At 38.5% G+C, this 20,385-nt stretch overlaps 1 protein-coding gene across 11 annotated transcripts in view; it reads right to left on the minus strand.

Annotated features, from left to right (window-relative positions):
- Positions 1–16,016: 16,016 nt before the first annotated feature.
- The window catches only part of NR3C1 (nuclear receptor subfamily 3 group C member 1), a 118,305-nt gene continuing 113,936 nt past the window's right edge, over positions 16,017–20,385 (minus strand). For all 11 annotated transcript variants that reach the window (XM_042986294.1, XM_042986281.1, XM_042986310.1 and 8 more), the window contains one exon: positions 16,017–20,206. In XM_042986294.1, the coding sequence (XP_042842228.1) occupies positions 20,054–20,206 (153 nt within the window). In that variant the 3' untranslated portion in view covers positions 16,017–20,053. The remainder of the gene's footprint in view (positions 20,207–20,385) is intronic.

Consider the following 20,385-nt stretch of genomic DNA (forward strand, 5'->3'; position numbering starts at 1 on the left):
TAAGTTTATATACACTGGGAAACCAAAAAACTAATTTGACTTGCTTTATTGCAGCGGTCTGGAATTGAATCCATATTTTTTTTTTTTGAATCAACAATATCTTTAAGGTATGCCTATATATTTTAAAATCAGGAAGTATGATGCCTCAGCTTTGTTCTTTGTTTAGATTGTTTGGGCTTTTTGGGGTCATTTATGTTTCCCTGTGAATTTTAGAATTGTTTTCTCTTCCTCCCTCCCTCCCTCCCTTCCTTCCTTGGCTCAATATCCTCAGTGAACATATTAAAAAAAACTTTTTTAACATTTATTCATTTTTGAGAGACAGAGACAGAGCACCAGCCATGGAGGGGCAGAGAGAGAGAGAGAGGGAGGCACAGAATCTGAAGCAGGCTCCAGGCCCTGAGCTGTCAGCACAGAACCCCATGTGGGGCTTGAACTCATAAACTGCAAGATCATGACCTGAGCTGAAGTCAGACACTCAACTGACTGAACTACCCAGGTGCCCGTATTTCTCCCTCTCCTTTTTTTTTTTAAGTTTATTTTTGAGAGAGAGACAGGGCATGAGAGCAGGGAGGGGCAGAGAGAGAGAGGGAGGCAGAGGATCTGAAGTGGGCTCTGTGTTGAAAGCAGAGAGCCCAACATGGGGTTCAAACTCATGAACTGTTAAGATAATGACCTGAGCTGAAGTCAGATGCTTAACTGAGCGAGCCACACCAGTGCTCCTGTTTTTTCTCTATTTCTATAAAGAAAAATTGCCATTGGCATTTTGATAGGGATTCCTTTGATCCATAGAGCATTTTGGGTTGGTATAGGCATTTTAACAGTATTTAGTCTTCTAATCCAGCAGTCTGCTTTTCTTTTTTTTTTTTTTCCAATTTCTTTGTAGTTTCCAGTGTACAAATTTTTCACCTCCATAGTTAAGTTGATTCCTAAGTATTTTATTATTTTTGCTACAATTTTAAATGGGATTATTAACCTAATTTCCTTTTCAGATTGTATATTATTAGGGAGTAGAAATGCAGTTGATTTTTGTATATTGATTTTGTGTCCTGCAACCTTACTGAATTTGCTTAGTCTGACAGGTTTTTTTTTGGTGGTGGAATCTTTAGGGTTTTCTATATACAAGATCATATCATCTGCAAATAATGGTAGTTTCACTTCCTTTTCAATTTGGACGGCTTTTATTTATTTTTCTTGCCTACTTGCTCTGGCTAGAACTTGTAATACTATAGTCCAATAGTAGGACTAGAAGTGACTAAAGTGAGTGTCCTTGACTTGTTCCTGATTTTAAAGGAAAAACTTTCAGTTTTTTCATCATTGAGTATGATGTTAGTTGTGGGATTTTTATATATGGACTTTATTATGTTAGAGTAACTTCCTTCTATTCCTAGCTTGTTGAGTGTTTTATCATGAAAGAGTGTTGAATTTTTGTCAAATGCACTTGTGGATAAGACTGTGTGATTTTTTTTTTTTATTCTGTTAATGTGGTATATTGCATTGGTTTTCATGTGGTTGAACCATCCTTGCATTCCAGGGATAAATCTACTTGGTCATAATGTATGATCCTTTTAGTGACCTATTCATTTTTTTAATATTTATTTATTTTTGAGAGAGAGACAGAGTGAGTGGGTAGGGCCAGAGAGAGCAGGAGACATAGAATCAAAAGCAGGCTCCGGGCTCTGAGCTGTCAGCATAGAGCCCAACGTGGATCTCAAACTCACAGACCTCGAGATCATGACCTGACCTGAAGTCGGACGCTTAACTGACTGAGACACCACAGTGCCCCTTAGTGATGTTTTGGATTTGATTTGCTAGTATTTTGTTGAGGATTTTTGCATTTGTATGCATCAAGGATATTGGCCTGTAGTTTTTGTGTTGTTCTGTTTCCCTTTCCTTGTGGTGTCTTTGGCTTTGATATCAGCATCCTGATGGCCTTATAGAATGAGTTTGGAATTATTTCCTATCCTTTATTTATTTATTTTTTAAAGTTTGAGAAGGATGGACTTCAATTGTTCTTAATGCTTTTAATTCTTCTTAAATTCTTCTTAAACGATTGATAGACTTTACATTCGAAGCCATCTGGTCCTGGGCTTTTCTTTGTCAGGAGGTTTTTGTTTGCTGATTTAGTCTCCAAACTAATTATAGTTCTGTTCAGATTTTCTATATCTTTATGATTTGGTTTTGGTAAGCTTCCAGGAATGTATCCATTTTTTTAGGTTGTCCAGTTTGATGGTTTATAATTGTTCAAAGTAATCTCAGATATTTTTAATATCTGTGACATGATTTGTCACGTCTTTTATTTCCGATTTTGAGTTTTCTCTTTTTTCTTAGCCTAGCTGAAGATTTATCATTTTTGTTTATGTTAAAAAAAATGGATTTTTTTTTATGTAAGAAATCTATGGATTTCTTACAAGGGATTTTTTCCATGAATTATTAGTGTTTGTGGAGGTATAGAGGAGGGTCCAGAGCTTTCTCTTCTGTCATCTTGCTGACTTCTTAAAAATAGTAATTTTTCTTTATTACTACAAAAATTTATATAGCCCTTTAACAGTTCACAAAAACTCTTTCATAAGGTGTTATCACATTATGGTGTTTACATTACCCCTGTGAAAACAGATTTAATTTTTTATATCTGGAAAGTATATGCCAAAAGATTAACAATTACCCAAGGTAATACAGCTAATGAGTAGCTCATATAGGCTTTATGATTTCACTTATTGATTTTTTTTCCTTTCACAATACTCTGTTTTAAATATAGCACGATGTTTTAACAAAAACAAATGATACTTATGATGTTCTTAACAGTTGTTTTTCCTACTGCTTTAGCGATAAGAAAAAAAAAGTATTTTATTGAATAAGAAGTTCTCGACAACGACTGCATTTACAAGTCTCTGACCCACCAAAGCATGCATCCACTTAGAGTGGAGTTAAGACCCTGGAGAATCAGAGCCAAATCAAGACATGGTACCTGTCCTTGAGGATATCTCAATTTAGGGAGTGTGAACAAGTGAACAGATTGTAACAACATGTGCTGAATGCTGTAAAGGAGGTGTGTGCTGAGGGAACAGGCTGCAAAGTCTTCCTAAGATGATATTTTATAGAAGAATCTGAGGAGAGAGGGCAGTTCAGGCAGAGGGAATTCTATGAGGCAGTTAGTACAGAGGCTTAGAGGAGATAGCAAGTAGAAATTTCAAGTGGTCTAGGTGATCTGATTTTTTTTAATGTTTATTTATTTATTTTGAGAGAGAGAGGGGGGTGGGGAGGAGTAGGGGGAGAGGGAGAGAGAGAATCCCAAGCAGGCTCCATGCTCAACATTCAGTCCAATGTGGGGCTTGATCCCATGATCCTATGATCATGACCTGATCTGAAATCAAGAGGCAGACGCTTAGCTGACTGAGCCACCCAGGGGCCTGTGGATGATGTGATGTTTCCGTGTGTTTCTATATATTGGGTTAAAAGTTTGTGTTGGAGAGAAAGAACAGAAAGTGGGCCTAAAGCAGAAGTTATGACTAATCTGAGAAGGGCCTTGCTTGACTTTGGGGTATTTTTTGCTTTTGTTACTCTTTAAGTTTTAATTTAAATTCCAATTAGTTAACATACAGTGTAATATTAGTTTCAGGAGTAGAATTCAGAGTGATTCATCACTTACATACAACAGCCGGTGCTCATTACAACAAGTTTAAAATTTATTCTATGGGGAAGCATCAGAAGCTTTTCAATGGGAGGCCTACGTGGCCAGATTTGGTTTAGGAAGATTATGTGGAAAGCAATGTGGAAGCTGGTTTGCAGTGCAGTGAGACAGGGAGATCCATTAGAAGATTTTTGCTGTAATTCATATGAGGCATAATTAGGGCCTGGATAGCAGTGTCACTGGGATTTAAAAAAAGGGTTTTTTTTTAATGTCTTTTTATTTTTGAGAGAGAATGAGACAGAACACAAGCATGGGAGGGGCAGAGTGAGGGAGACACAGAATCCGAAGCAGGCTCCAGGCTTCGAGCTGTCAGCACAGAGCCCTGCCGGGGGCTTGAACTCATGGACCGCAAGGTCATGACCTGGGCTGAAATTGGAGGCTTAACTGACTGAGCCACCTCAGCACCGCTAAAACAGGACTTTTGAAAAGGATTTCAAACCAGGTGTTTTAGTTAAAGAGAATATACGTATATTAGTGATGGTCATAGTTTCTAATCTGAGAACCTTTGTATGAACTCTTTTCCAGTTCCTAATGTTGTTTAAGAAATAATTTAAGTCTGTGTTTTATTTCCAGGGGCAGTTACATCTGATTCTATAAGTTGAAGGGTTTTTTTCTTGTTTTTAAACTTTATGTTTATTGAGGCCTCGTTTACGTACAGTAAAATTCACCCTAGTTAGCGTACAGGTGAGAGTTTTGACAGACTCACACCGTGATGTAAGTGTATGTCAGTGCCACAGCCATCAAGGTATCACTCCATAAAGTTCTCCCCTTTGTTGTGTGGTCATTTCCCTCTTCTTCCCAGCGCCTGGCGACCACTAATCTGATTTCTGTTGCTGTGGATTTGCCTTTACAGAATGCCCTATAAATGCAGTCATACTGTATGAAGTCTTTTGTGTTTGGTTTCTTTCCGTGCTTTTGAGATTCATCCAAGCTAGTGTATTTACTAATCGTTCATTCATTTTTATTGCTGAGTAGTAAGCCATTGTGTGACTTAACATGATTTATTTTTTCATTTATTGATGGACTTTTTTTATTGTGTCTAGTTTTTGACTTAACAGGTAAAGCTGCTATGAATGTTAATGTACAGATGAACGAATCTTTGGACATATACTTCTTTTCTTTGGGGTAAGTAGCTAGAAGTTGAATGTGTAGATCATATGGTAGGTATATATTTAACTTTTTAAGAAACTACTATTTTCCTTACTGTTTGTACTATTGTACATTCTCATCAGCAATGTACAAGAGTTCTAGTTCCTCCACATCCTCACCAACATTTGGTACAGTAAGTCTTTTTAATTTTCATATTCTACTAGGTGTGTAATATTATATTATTGTGGTTTATTTTATATTTCCGTAATACATATTGATGATCATCTTTTTATATGCCTATTTTCCATCTTTTTTTGGTGAAGCATTCATTCAAATATGTGGCATTTAAAAAATGCCTATTGTTGGGGCGCCTGGGTGGCGCAGTCGGTTAAGCATCCGACTTCAGCCAGGTCACGATCTCACGGTTCGTGAGTTCGAGCCCCGCGTCAGGCTCTGGGCTGATGGCTCGGAGCCTGGAGCCTGTTTCCGATTCTGTGTCTCCCTCTCTCTCTGCCCCTCCCCCGTTCATGCTCTGTCTCTCTCTGTCTCAAAAAAAAAAAAAAAAAAAAAAAAAAACGTTGAAAAATAAAAAATGCCTATTGTTGAGGTTTGAAGAGCTCTTTACATATATAAAAAATCGGTCTCTGTGTAAATGTGGGTTTATTTGACTGTCTAGTCTGTTCCAGTGGACTGTTTGTTTCTTTTTATGCCAGTGCCATGCTGTTGTGATGACTATAGTTTTATAATAATTTTTGGTATCAGGTGCATTTAGTCCTCTTTGTTTTTTTTTTTTATTTCATAGATTTTTTAAAATTATTTTAGGTCCTTTTCATTTATACATGATCTTAGAATGTGCTTGTAAATATCTGCAGAAACCTCCTGGGATTTTTATTGTGGTCACACTGAATCAGTGGGTCAATGAGAATTGATATCTTAAGGATATTAAGTCTTTTATCACACAGATATATCTCTATATGTTTTTAAGTATTCTTTAACTTTTATCAGCAATATTTTGTAGATTTCAGTGTATAGGTTTTTCGCATACTTTGGTTTGTCTCTTAAGTATTTAATTAATTGTTTGGATCTATTGGAAATGGTATCTTAAAGAACTATCAGTTTCTAATTGTTTGTTGCTGGTACCTAGAAATAAAATTAATTTTTGTATAGGGGTCTGGTATCCCAGGCATCAGAAAACTTTTTCTGTGAAGGACTAGGTAGCAAATATTTTAGGCTTTGCAGGCCATATGTCTCTGTCACAAGTACTCACCTCTGCCATTGCAGTACGACAGCAACATAGTTCGCCTATAAAATGAGTAAGTGTATGTATTTCAAAACATTTTATTTACAAAAACACGCAGTGGACTGAGTTTGGCCGTAAGTCGTGATTTGCTGACCCCTGTTGTATTCTGCAAACTTGCTAAGTTTGCTTATTAGTTCTTGTAGCTTTTTTTTACTTATTTTTACTTTTATTTTTATTTTTTTTAAATTGAAGTAGAGTTGACACACAATGTGACATTAGTTTGAGGTGTACAACATAATGATTCCCCAGTTTTATGTTCTGCTATATAGTTACTGCAAGTGTAGCTAACATCTGTCACCATAGGGCACTATTCCAGTCCCATAGACTATATTCTCTGTGCTTTTCATCCCAGTGACATATACGTTCTATAACTGAAAGCCTGTACCTCCCACTCCCTGTCACTCATTTTGCCCACCCCCCTCCCACTCTCCTACCCTCCGGTAACCACTAGTTAGCTCTCTGTATTTATGGGACTCTTTCTGATTTTTTGGTTTTGTTTTCATTTTTAAATTCCACAAAAAGTAAAATCATATACTGTTTGTCTGGTTTGTTTCACTTAGCATTATGCCCTCTAGATTCATCCGTGTTGTTGCAAATGGCAATTTTTCATTCTTTTTTTATGGCTGTGTAGTATTCCTCTGTGTGTGAACCACATCTTCTTTATCCATTCACTCTTAGTGGACGCTGGGGCTGCTTCCAAATCTCCATATGGCTTTCCACTTTTTTCTTTTTACTACAAGTGGCTGCACCAGTTTTGATTCTCACCAAAAGTGAAGGATTCTTTTTTCTCCGCATCCATGCCAGCAGTTATTTCTTGTCTTTTTGATAATAGCCATTCTGACAGGTGTGAAGTGACATCTCATTGTGGTTAACATTTGCATTTTTCTTCCGTTTTGTGATGTTGAGCATCTTTTCATGTGTACGGTCATCTGTATGTCTTCTTTGGGGACGTAGTGTTTTTTTTAATCCCCTGGTCATTTTTAATTGGATTATTATTATATTTTTTGGTGTTGAGTTGTCTAAGTTTTTTACATACTTTGGATATAAACCCCTTATTAGATTTATTATTTGTAAATATTTCCCCCCATTTAGTGGGCTGGATTTTTGTTTTGTTAATGGTTTCCCTTTGTTGTGAAAAAACTTTTTATTTTGATATATTCCCAATAGTTTATTTTGTTTGTTGCCCTTGCCTGCAGAAGCATCCATAGCAAATGTTGCTAGGACCAATATCAAAGACATTAGTACCTGTGTTTTCTTCTAAGACTTTTATGGTTTCAGGTCTCACATTTAGGTCTTTAATCCATTTTGAGTTTGTTTCATGCATGGTGCGAGAAAGTGTTCTAGTTTCATTCTCTTGCCTGTAGCTGTCCAGTTTTCCCATTTTCCCAGTACCATTTATTGAAGAGACTGTCTTTTCCCCATTGTATATTCTTGCCTCCTTTGTTGTAAATTAATTGATCATATAAACATGGTATTATTTCTGGGCTCTCTGTTTTGTTCCATTTATATTTGTGTCTATTTTTTGTGCCAGTACCATACTGTTTTGAACACGACAGCTTTGGAGTACATCCTGAAATCTGGAATTGTGACACTTGGAGCTTTGTGTCTCTCAAGAGTGCTTTCAAGAGTGCTATTCAGGGTCTTGTGTGGTCCACACAAATTTTAGGATTAGTTGTTCTAGTTCTGTGAAAAATACTGTTGACATTTTGATAAAGATTGAATTGAATCTGTAGATTGCTTTGGGTAGTATGGACATTTTAATAATAATCTTCCAGGCCACGTGTAGAGACTATCTGTCCATTTGTTTGCATCATCTTCAATTTCTTTCATCAGTGTTGGATAGTTTTCAGAGTCTTAAGTTTGTTTGTTCCTAGGTTTGTGGTGGTTGTTGTTGTTTTTGGTTCAGTTGTAAATAGAACTGTTTTCTTTGTTTCTGCTATGTGTCATTAGTGCCTAGAAATGCAACAGATTTATGTGTATTGATTACTTGTACTGCAACTTTAACTAAATTCATTGATTACTTTAATAGTACTTTGGTAGCATCTTTAGGATTTGTTATGCATAATAGGATGTCATCAGCAAATAGTGATAGTTGTTCTTTGTCCTTACTGATACGGATGCTTGTATTTCTGTTTCTTGTCTGATTGCTGTGGCTGGAGCTTTCAGTACTGTGTCAAATAAAAGCAGCAGGACTGGACATCCTTGTCTTGTTCCTGATCTTAGAGGGAAATCTCTCAGTTTTTCACCACTCTGTATGATGCTGTCATCTGTGGCCTTTATTGTGTTGAGGTACACTCTGTCTAACCCCACTTTGTTGAGTTTTTTTTTTTTTAATCATGAATGGGTGTTGAATTTTGTCAAATGCTTTTTCTGCATCTGATGAAATGATCATATATTTATCCCTCATTTTGTTAATGTGGTATATATCATTTTGAATGATTATTGACCCACTATAGGAATACTTTGAGGAGAATAGGAAGTAATTCTTCTATAAGTGTTTGATAGAATTCCCCTGTGGATCCATCTGGTCTTGGACTTTTGTTTTCTGGGAGTTGTTGGAGTATTGATTCAATTTTGTTCTAGTAATAAGTCTGTCCACATTTCCTATTCTTCCTTATTCTGCTTTGGAAGATTATATATTTCTAAGAATTTATGGATTGCTTCTAGGTTGCCCAATTTGTTGGAATATAATTTTTCATAGTAGTCTCTTGTAATTCTTTGTATTTCTGTGGTGTAGGTTGTTAATTCTCCTCTTTTATTTCTCATTTTATTTTGGCCCTTTCTTTTTTTATTGATGAATCTAGCTAATGGTTTATAAATTTTGTTTATCTTTTCAAAGAACCAGTTCTCTTTGTTTTAATGATCTTTTTTATTTAATTTTTTTGTAGCCTCTATTTCATTTATTTCCACTCTCGTCTTTATTATTTCTTGCTGTCTACCAACTATGGGTTTTGTTCTCATTTTTTCAGTTCCCTTAGGCGTAAGGTTATGTTGTTTGAGATTTTTGTTGGTTTCTTGAAGGAGGCCTGTTTGCCATAAATTTCCCTCGTAGAACTGATTTTGCTGCACCCCAAACATTTTGGACCATCTTGATTTTATTTTGATTTGTCTCCATGTATTTTTTTAATTTCCTCTTTGATATCCTCACTGGCCCATTCGTTGCTTAGTAGCCTGGTGTTTAGCCTCCATGTGTTTGTGATTTTTATTTTTTTCTTGTTATTTTTAGTTTCATACCATTGTGGTTGGAAAAGATAACTTGCTATAATTTCATTCTTCTTAAATTTATTGGGATTTATTTTGTGGCCCAACATGTCATCTGTCCTGGAGAATGTCCCATGTGTACTTTAGAAGAATGTATATTTTGTAGTTTGTGTATAGAATGTTCTGTATAGATCTGTTAAGTCTATTTGGTATAATATGCCACTTAAGGCAGTGTTTCCTTACAGACTTTCTGTCTGGATGTTCTATTCATTGACATGCTTTTTTAAAAAATGAAGACAATTACTTTCCGTACGTTGAAGCAATGGTCTTGTGTATGGTTATCCACTGTGTAGACTATGTGCCTGGTGACTTTGACTCTGCTGGGTGGCTGGAGCTTGGTTGGCATGGGCTGGGATTTCCAGGGTACTCTGTTATGGGGATGCGCTGTTGGGATGGCTGGAGCTGAAGTGGGTGTGGGCTGGCATGATTCCAGGGTTCTCCATGCAAGAGGCCTCCTGGCCAGACAGCTGAAGCTGAAGTGGGTACAAACAGGGACCCCAGAATTCTTTATGTAAGGGGCCCCTTAGTGGCTGGAGCCCAGGTGGGTTCAGGCTGGAGTGTTCTGTGCAAGGGATGCTCCGTGCAGGAGTGCTTCTGGTGAGTCATCCAGAGCTGAGGCAGGCATGTGCTGGGAGGTTCTGGGCACTCTGTGCTGGGGTGCCCTAGTAAGTCATCTGGGGGTGAAGTGGTATGGGCCTGGAATGATCCGGGGTGTGCTCTGTGCCTTATCATCTTGGTGACATGGCTGAAGCTATAATGAATGCTGACCAGGAGTGTCCTTGTGTACACCATGCTGGGGCTGCCTTGAGATAGCACGGGCTGGTATAGGCTAGTGGCCTCAGTCTCACTGAGGTGGCTGGCCAGCCGTGGTACCAGGCCTGTCCTCTGGTTTACACTATTAAGGTGGAGAGGGGGTGTAAACCATGGTGTTTGCCAGCGCCTCCCACTAGGAGAGAGTTCGAGCAGCATCCCTGACCTTTTGCAGGGTTCTGAGGCTGAATCTTTTATATTCTAGTTGCTCTTTTAGGCCGTGACTTTTTTTTTTCCTGTGCCCCAGAGTGTGCACATCTGCTCATGGTCCCTCTGTACTCTTTCTTTCCACTCTTTCTTTCCACTATGTCTCCATCACTCTGTCTCTCTTGCCAGTCTCTGTGTGGTTTATCTTTTATTGTACAGAAGCTGTTCAGTCAGCCCTCAATTATTCTTTAGGAAGAATTATTCTATAAATAGATGTCGATTTGGTGTGTCTGTGGAGGAGGTGAATTCAGGGTCTTCTTATGTCGCCATCTTGGACCCTCTTCTCTAGTAGCTTTTTAAAAATTAACTTATTGAGATGAAGTTAATATTACATAAAATTAACCATTCAAAAATAAATAATATGGTGGCATCCAGTATAGTCATGATGTTGTGCAACCACCAGTTCCCAAACATTTCCATAACCCCAAAGTAACACTCTTATCCACAAAGTAATTTCTCATTATCCCCTTTCCTCAGCCCCTGGAAACAGTCAATATATTTCCTGTATTTCTAGATTTATCTATAATAAGTATTTCATATAAATGGAGTCATACAGTTTGTGACATTTTGTGACTCCTTTTTTTCATTTAGCGTAATGTTTTGGAAGTTCATCCATGTCGTAGCATAAATTAGTACTTCATTCCTTTTTGTGGCTGAGTAATATCTCATCGCTTATATGTACTACAGCTTACTTATCCATTCATCCATTGATGGTCATATGGGTTGTTTCTACTATTATGGACGGTTCTGCTGTGATGAACATGTGTGTATTGCCTGAGGACCTGTTTTCATTTCTTTTGTGTAGATACCTAGGAAAGGTCTTAAGGTAATTCTGTACTGAACTTTTTTGAAGCCTAGTTGCATTTTTGTACATTCCACAAATTTTTTTGTGCATAGATGTCTATGAATAAAAATAGTTTTCTTTCTTTCTAATTTAAATGCTTTTTATTTCTTTCTTGTCTGATTGCATTGGGTAGAGCCTCCAGTGCAATGTTAAATGGAAATGGTAAGAGTGGGCATCCTTGTTTAGTTAGTAAAATTAGAAGGGAAATATTCAGTCTTTTCCCATTAAGTATGGTGCTAACAGAAAGTGTTTTCTAGATGCCCTTTATTATGTTGAGGAAGTTCCATTTTATTCTTATTTTGATGAGAGTTTGTTGGTTTTATTTTTCTTATTTATTTTGAGAGGGAGCACAAGTGGGGGTGGGGGGGGAGAGCAGAGAGAGGATGACAGAGGATCCCTAGCAGGCTCTGCACTGTCAGCACAGAGCCAAACACGTGGCTTAAGCTCACAAAATTGTGAGATCATGACCCAAGGGGAAATCAAGAGTCGAAAGCTCAACCGTCTGAGTCACCCGGGCACCCCAAGAGTCTGTTAGTTTTTAATTAGGAGTGTCTGTTGGGTGTTACGCTTTGTCTGCATCTGTTTGGATAATCATTTGGATTTTTAGCTTTCTACTATCATCAGTTATACTGGTTGATCTTGAAATGTGAATCCAACTGGTCGTGGTGTCATCCTTTTAATATATTGGTAGATTTTATTTGGTAAAGTTTTAGGTAGAAAATTGTATCTATGCTCATGAGGGATAGTCTGTAGTTTTCTTAAATGTGGGGTAGAAGAGTAACAGGCTGGTTGCCTTTTTCTGTCAGCCTCCTTACTGACCAGGAAACACTCTGGATAGAAGACCTCAATCTACACCTTCACCCTTCTCCTCTGGTCTTGACCGCCTTGGCAGCACTCTCCTGTTGGAAGTGGAAGACCCTTTCTGAAAGAATGGTCGCGTCTTCTGGGTCACAGCTGTCAGGGGCTGATAATTGGGAGCGTGTGGCATAATGAAAATGCAGGCCGGTATCCTAACAGTCTCTCCTTGCCCTGTGTGTGACCCTTCTTTATTAGCGATATGCGAGGTTATGTGCATTTCTGGTGTTCCCATCATTCATCATTCACTTTGACTTTTTCTGTACATTTTTGAGGAGAGCGTTAATAAATTCCCCTTTTAGATTTCCTTGAGGATTTAAAAACCAGCTACCATGTCTTGAGTGCTGATCGGACTGTAGGAATTGAGCTAAACACATTTAAGATTGTATCTCTGGGCGCCTGGGGGGCTTAGTTGGTTAAGTGTCTGACTCTTGATATTAGCTCAGGTCATGATCTCATGGTTTGTGGGTTCGAGCCCTGCAACGGGCTCTGTGCTGACAGTGCTGAGCCTGCTTGGGATTCTCTCTCTCTGCCCCTCCCCTTGCTCATGCTTTCTTTCTCAGATAAACATTACAACAAATGAATATGGTACCTCATTTACTTCTCTCTTCCTTCAAGATGTTATTCCATTTTTCACATGGACCTAGAGTGGCTCTACAACTTCCCCAAGGTCTCAGATTTAGTAAATTACAGAAGCAAAACTTGATCCCAGATTTGTCTTATTATAAAGTTGTAGCTACATACAGCATTTATGCCACACTTTCATTTGTATTTGAAATGAGCATGTGCGCGCTTTGAGTTCTATTTTTACTTGCTGTGTTCGCGATGTCTTTGCACATGGTGGCTATCTCAGGGTAAGTACAATGTATAATAAATTAAGTATTAGGGGGAAATCTATCATTATTAAATGAGTAACCCCTTGTTTGCACTGTTAACTTCAACTGATCCTTTAACACCCAGCACGGTGAAAACCTCTTCCGCTGGAAGATGAAAAAACTGCTGCATCTTGTCTTTATCCAAAGGACTTTGTATTGGCTTCTGATGGCAGTTGATGCATTTGCTTCTCTGCATCTTACATATTTAAACATATTTAACATATGCAGAGAGAGAATTTACATATCACAAAGTTTACTCACTTTTAGTGTGTAATCGATAATTTTTATTAAATTTACTGAGTTGTACAACCACCAGTATAATCCAGTGTTAGGACATTTCCATCTCCCCGTAAAGGGCCCCCGTGTCTATTGCCACTTAAGCCGTGTTGCCAACCCCAACCATAGGCAACCACTGATGTGCTTCTTGATCTGTGGATGTGCCTTTTCTGGATATCTCATAAATGACCTGTGGTCTTTTGTGTCTGACTTTTTACTCAGCATAATGGTCTTGAGGTTCACCCATGTTCTAGCATGCATGATGTCACTTTTTTATTGCTGTCTGGTACCCTATTGTATGGATATGCCGCAATTTGGTTATGTATTCGTCAGTTGATCAACATTGGGGTCTTTGGGCTTGGTTATTATGAATACTGCTATGAACATTTGCATGAAAGTCATCATGTGTTCCTTTTGAGCAGACACACGAATGGAATTGATGAGCCAGGTGGCTTTCACCTTTGACTCCCTGAGGGCAGAAACCTGCTCTTGAAGTTTTAGTATTTCCTTTGTGGTCTGTCTTCACATTGGCTCATCTAGCATGGCTGCCACATAGCAGGAAAGAAACTCATCAGAAGATAATTATGACACAGCCTTATCTTGTATGAACCTTTCTTTGCAATGCTAGTAAATGATCCTAATGGTTTTCGCTGGCCTAGATTCTTATTTGCAGCATAGCTGCACATGTACTGAGATGGTACTTTATAAGACACTGATGCATTGGGGCACCTGGGTGGCTCAGTGGGTTAAAATCTCCAACCTCAGCTCAGGTCATATTTCACGGTTCATGAGTTCCAGTCCCGCATCGGGCTCTCTGCTGACAGCACAGAGCCCACTTCAGATCTTCTGTCCCCCTCTTTCTGTTCCCCTGCCACACACACGCGTGTGCACACACACACTCTCTCTCAAAAATATTTAAAAGAATGAAAAAAAAAGACACATTATCGTAGGAAAGCTTATGGCTAATTTACACTGTGTACACGTTACTGATCTGCATCAGTCTTCATTTGTAAACAACTTTTTTCTTTGGTTTGAATGTAGTCTATATGTTCCACATCCCTTGAAGAAATGTTTGTTGATTTTCCTGTGGTTGTTGATGAGACAGATTCTTTGTTGTGTATTTGACAAACTAAGGGACAGTGTCATCTCTGGGCAGCCAGTGTTTTTTTTTTTTTTTTTTTTTACCATCAACATCCCCGGGGGATAGGACACATGTTTTTAAGAGAAGGAAATGTCATTGTTAAATGTTTAAGTCAAAATTGATATGGTAGCAAGAGGGATTAGATTAAAATGAGATCATGTCACAAGGCCTGACACATAATGCTCGGTATGGGTTCTTTTAATCTAGTTAGGAGCTTCATATTAATCATTTCTCCGTAGTGCTTAAGAGCATGAACCCTAGAGCCAGATGCCCAGTGTTTTTTTTCTTTTTCTTTTTTTTTTAAGGTTCTCCTTAACCACTTCAAAGCTTTGTGACCCTAGGCAGGTTACTCAATTCCGTAAGCCCCAGTTTCTTCCTATAAATGCAACGAAGTTAATAGTAATGCTTTGTAGTGTTTGAAAGCAATATTTCATAGCACGGCTATGAGCAGTCCTGTAAGGTTTGCTAAGCTTAAATGAGATAATATATTGAAACATGGCTGGCATTCGGTTAAGTGCTCAGTAAATGTAAAACATTAATTTAAAAACATAACCGGTTCCCTGGGAGGCTTTTGGACAAGAGACTTGTTCTCTGATATGTGATAAATGGCCTTGCAGAGACTTTCCATTCAGAGCTCAGTAAAAGGGGCGTTAGTAGCTATGAACCAGCTGCTTAAACTCTGAGCCTGTCTGTTTTATAAATGGAGTTACTATTTTCCTCTGCATTTGTTCTCATTTCATGCATTCATTGGGTAAGGATAACCGGTATCATGTCAGCAAAGGTGTTCTGCAACTTTAATAGCTCAAGCGGATGGTAAAGCAGTAATGTGTTTGCCTCCTAGTGCTGTACTTGGTGTCTTTTGCGTTGTAAAGCACGGGGAAAGTCTGGTAGACACACTTTTCCAATCACGTATTTCCAATGACCGAGGTGATGGTATTTTTCTTCTCTTGTATCTGTGGTATTTATCACCTAGTAAAGTAGGTAGCAAATGCTTGGTATACTGAGGACGGCGAAGGCAAACTTGGTTTTTAAGGACAACAAATAATAAACCTTTTTTCTTAGTGAAGGAAGTCAGTGGTAAAGAAAAGAGTATTTCTAGGAAAACTGTGACATCACCCAGTTGATGGCTGGATCTGACCTCAACACAAGACATTTTTGGAAAATACCGAACAGGTTGTTGAGAAGAGCTGGTTTACCGCTTTAGCCCCTTCTGTCTTTATTGTCAAGACTGTGCCACGTTGCTGTGAAATTTACCAAGTATTTATGCCCTTTTCTGGGAGAAAGAATTGGTTTTAAAATAAGTAAGGCAAGAATTTTGACTAGATAACTTGGTTTCCACAAAACATTGCTCTTCCTGAGGAAGACTGTTCTAGTGCACGAAACCTCAGGCGTGGGTTCTTCCTTGCCTTAGCACCCTTTGCAGTAATGGGCGTAGGACCATTTGAGGCACGAGTGGGATAGTCTTTGGGTCTCTGGCGCCAGGGTTAAGCTCCCTTTGGATTTATGCCATGATTGCATGCAGACATGGCCACACTGACCTGTAAATGCCCACTTCAGCGTCCTAGGTTTCCTGACGTGATGACTCTACCTTCTGTAGAGGAAGGAGAAAAAAAAAAAAATAGGAAAACTGGAAGTGCATGAGTTCTACAAATGCATATTGGAGTCACATAATGAAAAAGCAGATTTTTTTATTATGATGTTTCTCCATATTTGGCATTGCTGTAAATGGCTAACTAACATTTACCGCCAATTCCATACAAATGTGTGGTTTGGTAATACCAGAACAGCAAATTTAAATGAAAAATAAAAGTTAAACATTTCCACACGAGATTTTACAGTCTGACATTTCACTGTGTAGGTAAAAAGACATTTTTTTTTCTTTTACTACAGATTATTCAGCATGAATAAAAAACTACAACTTTTATTTTTAAACAGGAGTCACTGGTTTTAATTTTTACACATTTTTAAAATTACTGTGATAAAAAATAATGAAAAAGCTTCTTAATAATGCCATACACAGTATAATATAGATTTGTCCCCATTATATAGCATTTGTTTAATATACAAAATAGAATATTGACACACTTGAATCTATATGTAGTTAAGCAAGTTATTGGAGGAGGGTATTTTCATACAGCCTTTCATCAGAAAATAGAATCCTTCTTTCAGGCATTTTCTAGAGAGAAGCTAATCCTTTCCTGAAAACCTGGTCACTAATCCCTGGGGGACCAGGCTGACTGATCATAGTCTGGAAAATGATGAAACTTGCATTCAAAGTGGTTAAAGCATCCTGGTTACACTCCTATTCTCCCATCCAACTCTCAAACCAGGCACATGAAAACACATTCATTTACTGCTACAGCCTTTAGGGCAACGAGCCAAGACTGTAATCTCACTGAGGGCTGCCATGGTTCTTGAATTTCGACAGATCAGAGTATAGTAATCTTGTTCATTCCACAGTGATGTGGTTTTAGGGTGTTTGACACGAAACGAAGATAAGGCTTATCAATAATAGTAAAATTATACAGAAGTAAAATCAGAATTGCCCCTCCCCTCCCACCCACCAGTTCTGAAATGAGGCTGGCTTTCTTTTGCATGCACATCCCGAGCTCTCTGATGCTAATTATCAAGCTCTTCAACAGACCCTGGTCATGTCGGTCTTCCCACTGGTGTGTCAATTTCTTTTTCTCTCCAGGAGAAGGTAGATGATCTTTTAGGTTCCCTTCTCCTAGTTTTAGACAGTTGGCTATATGTACCCCACAGGCTACTTGTAAGGTCTCCCACGGCAAGGCCTTAAAACACTGAGAAGGTCCTATTTTTCTACTGCTAATGAAAAATAGTTTTCAGGATCTGCTGTGGCCAGTTCTCACTGAAGTTAGTACAAACTTAGTCTGAGATGGCAAGATACCACATACACAGAAAATGAAGTTGCTTTCAAATAGCACCATATCTTTTCTCCCTTAAATTGTTAATTGTACTCAAAGGTAGTTAAGATAACCTTCTTCTTTCCCACTTACTCTAAAAGGGCACAACTTCTTTTTCCATTTAAGGTACAGCCTCCTACTTCCACGAATGTCAGTTGATTTTCTTTTCACAAAGTGTACATACTTTTTTTTCACTGCGTTCCATTTTTTGAGAACCGAGATTGGGACTGAAATAAGATTAATGTGTGATGTGCTTTCTGGTTTTAACCATATAATATTCTATATTATATGAATAATTTACCTTTCATAAGCTCTTTTTGAAACTTAACACTGTCATTGATAATAATATCCAAGCGGTATTTCTTAGGCACCAAAAATTTCACATCCATCTGGGTTACAAACCATCTTAAAATACTCTGAGCTCAATTTAAACCATTACAAAAGGAACATTCCCTTTTAGAGAGCATTCAAAAAGCAAATGATTACACTTGTTTATTAAATAATTTCTCCAAATACTGAAAAATAACAAGTAACATTCAAAAAAGCATTCAAAGAAAACACAGACGTGTACTCATTCTGTTTGGAAATGAACTCTTGTAGGATAGAAAGGAATTAGTGTATTATTTGGCAACCTAGGAGATTCTGCACTATTTACATATTGCTGGTACCTCTACGCATATTATTGCCAAACTTCTGAGGCCTCTGTGCTGATGACACCGCTGGAGAGGCTGTCTGGGAAAAGAACCGTGCGATCACGTGGTGCTCGGACTCGCGCGGGCACCACCTTTCCCGTTCGCTCGCACGCCTGCCCGCCAGGGGCCAGGGGAGACTCGGCAAACTGAACCGGCACTGACCGACAGGCTCCCTGCTGGAATGAGAAGGGCAGTGGTTGCGGGAGGCAGAGGATCCGAATGGGACGGAGCCTCAGCCGCCTCCCCCGCACACAGGGCCGGTTTCCATCCCCCTCTTCCCCTAGAGCAAACCCGTTTGGTTTCTGAGACCACTGCTGCCTGTATGAATGCTCACCCACACTAGAAATCATATAGGTTATCCGTCGACATTTCTTTGACCCCTACAAAAAATATATAGCATGTCGTGATAAAACAATCTCATCTAAAAATCGTTCTTATTTTACACTATACAAGCTATTTTACAATCATTTTAATAAATTGCATGTAAAGCTGCAGTAGCCCTTCCCTTCCCAGATTAGTGAATACCAATATGATATATATCTGAAACTATAACTAAATATAAAAATATATTAGAAGTTTCGTATGTTTAATATTAGATTTTCAGTTTTCTATTACACAAATAATTTGGCCACTTTGAATAGAAATCAGCTTTCTTGTGGCTTAGTAAATAGAAGTTGGGTTTACAGAAAGTTGGTAAGGTGCACACAGAAAGGGCTACTACAGCTCCTACTTTGTTTAAAATGATCTTTCTCAACAGCGAGGAGGAGAAGTTCACAAGACTTGTGTTAAACTCTATGGCACACGGAGGGATGTGAGGCATGTGGAGTTGCAAGAACATGGAAGTCTGACAGACAGTTCTAAATCACAAAAGTCATTAGCTGAACTTTCCTGTACCACCAGGAAAGGTAGACCAATTGGTGATGGATGGGAATGTGAAAATGGGTGTCTGGCTACTTTTTCCACGTTGGAGATTTATTTTGGGGGTGAAGTTTAGTGACAGGAAATACTTGGTCTGATTCCAATCTCTCAGTTGTGTCTCAGCTGGTTATTTGGAATCATCACTTTTAAGAAGGTATACAAACCACAACGAAAGGTCCTGAAAGACAGTTTACCGACTTTCTTGCCATCTAACCATTGCAGACACAGGCCATTAAGTACAAACAGGGCCTCTTGGTAGTTTTCGTGTTTGTTTTTAATTTGTCTTTTGCAACCATCATCCACGGTTTATGGAGCAGGTCACTGGACTAGGTGCTCTACGCCAGTTAGGACGGTTAATTTGCACAACCTACATATAATTCTCCACTGAAGCAGATATATACAAAATATGAGCTTTTTTTTGACGAGAATACTGGAGATAGGAGTCAATTTTTGTGGTCTTCTGATAGCTAAGTGCCATCAGGTTAGAAGCACCAACCCATTTTCACACAGATGATTAATGTTTAGAGTTTATTTTGGAAAGCTATGAACTAGCTGCCCATCTTAAACAGCTGTACAATAACTTGAATACAAAAATTACGTAAGAAAAAATGAGCAAGCGTAGTTCACTGGATAGAAAGGAAATTGTTAAAACCAGACAGTAATAGCTATAAAAGGCACAGCTTCCCTTTTCTGATAGACACTTGTAAACTTTTTTTCAGGTTTCCATGCATAAATCAAAAAATGCTATCCTAACTATACAGGGGAAAATACACCAACAAAAAGTCTAGGAAATTTTGTCCAGCCAACTGTGAAAAGTATGAGCAGAAAGTTTGTCACGCAGACTTCGGGCACTGGCGGTTTAGGCGCTGTCTTCTCTGGCAGGTGGGGGCTCCCCCACTGCGACCACTGCTGATTCCCGGGACCCACCAACCATCACTCTCTACTTGGCCCACCACTGAACAGTGATGGCCAAGGGCCTCTGTTGCCAAGTCTTGGCCCCTCTATAAACCACATGTAGTGCGTATTTAAAACAAAACAGAACAAAACCAAGGACCAGACGAAAACAAAAGAGAAAAAATAAAACAGCAAAACTGCTACAGGACAAATTGATGGTTTGTACAACAAAAGCTATAAATTCAACTTTCTTTAAGGCAACCTTTCTTATTAAGGCAGTCACTTTTGATGAAACAGAAGTTTTTTGATATTTCCACTTGAATATTTTGGTATCTGATTGGTGATGATTTCAGCTAACATCTCTGGGAATTCAATACTCATGGTCTTATTCAAAAATGTTTGGAAGCAAAAGTTAAGGAGATTTTCAACCACCTGCAAGAGAAAATAGATTAACAGTTATTCTTCAACACTACTAGCAAGATCTCCTGCTTGTTGGCCTCTACTTTTAAAAAACATATCTGACCTAGAGTATACCTGTCTTTGCTGGAATCCACCAGATAAAGAAGTTCAGCTGGATAAAGTGAGCCTTCAGGTTACCAAAGACATTTTGG

Source organism: Panthera tigris, chromosome A1, assembly GCF_018350195.1.
Source record: "Panthera tigris isolate Pti1 chromosome A1, P.tigris_Pti1_mat1.1, whole genome shotgun sequence".
NCBI classification, from domain to species: Eukaryota; Metazoa; Chordata; class Mammalia; order Carnivora; family Felidae; genus Panthera; species Panthera tigris.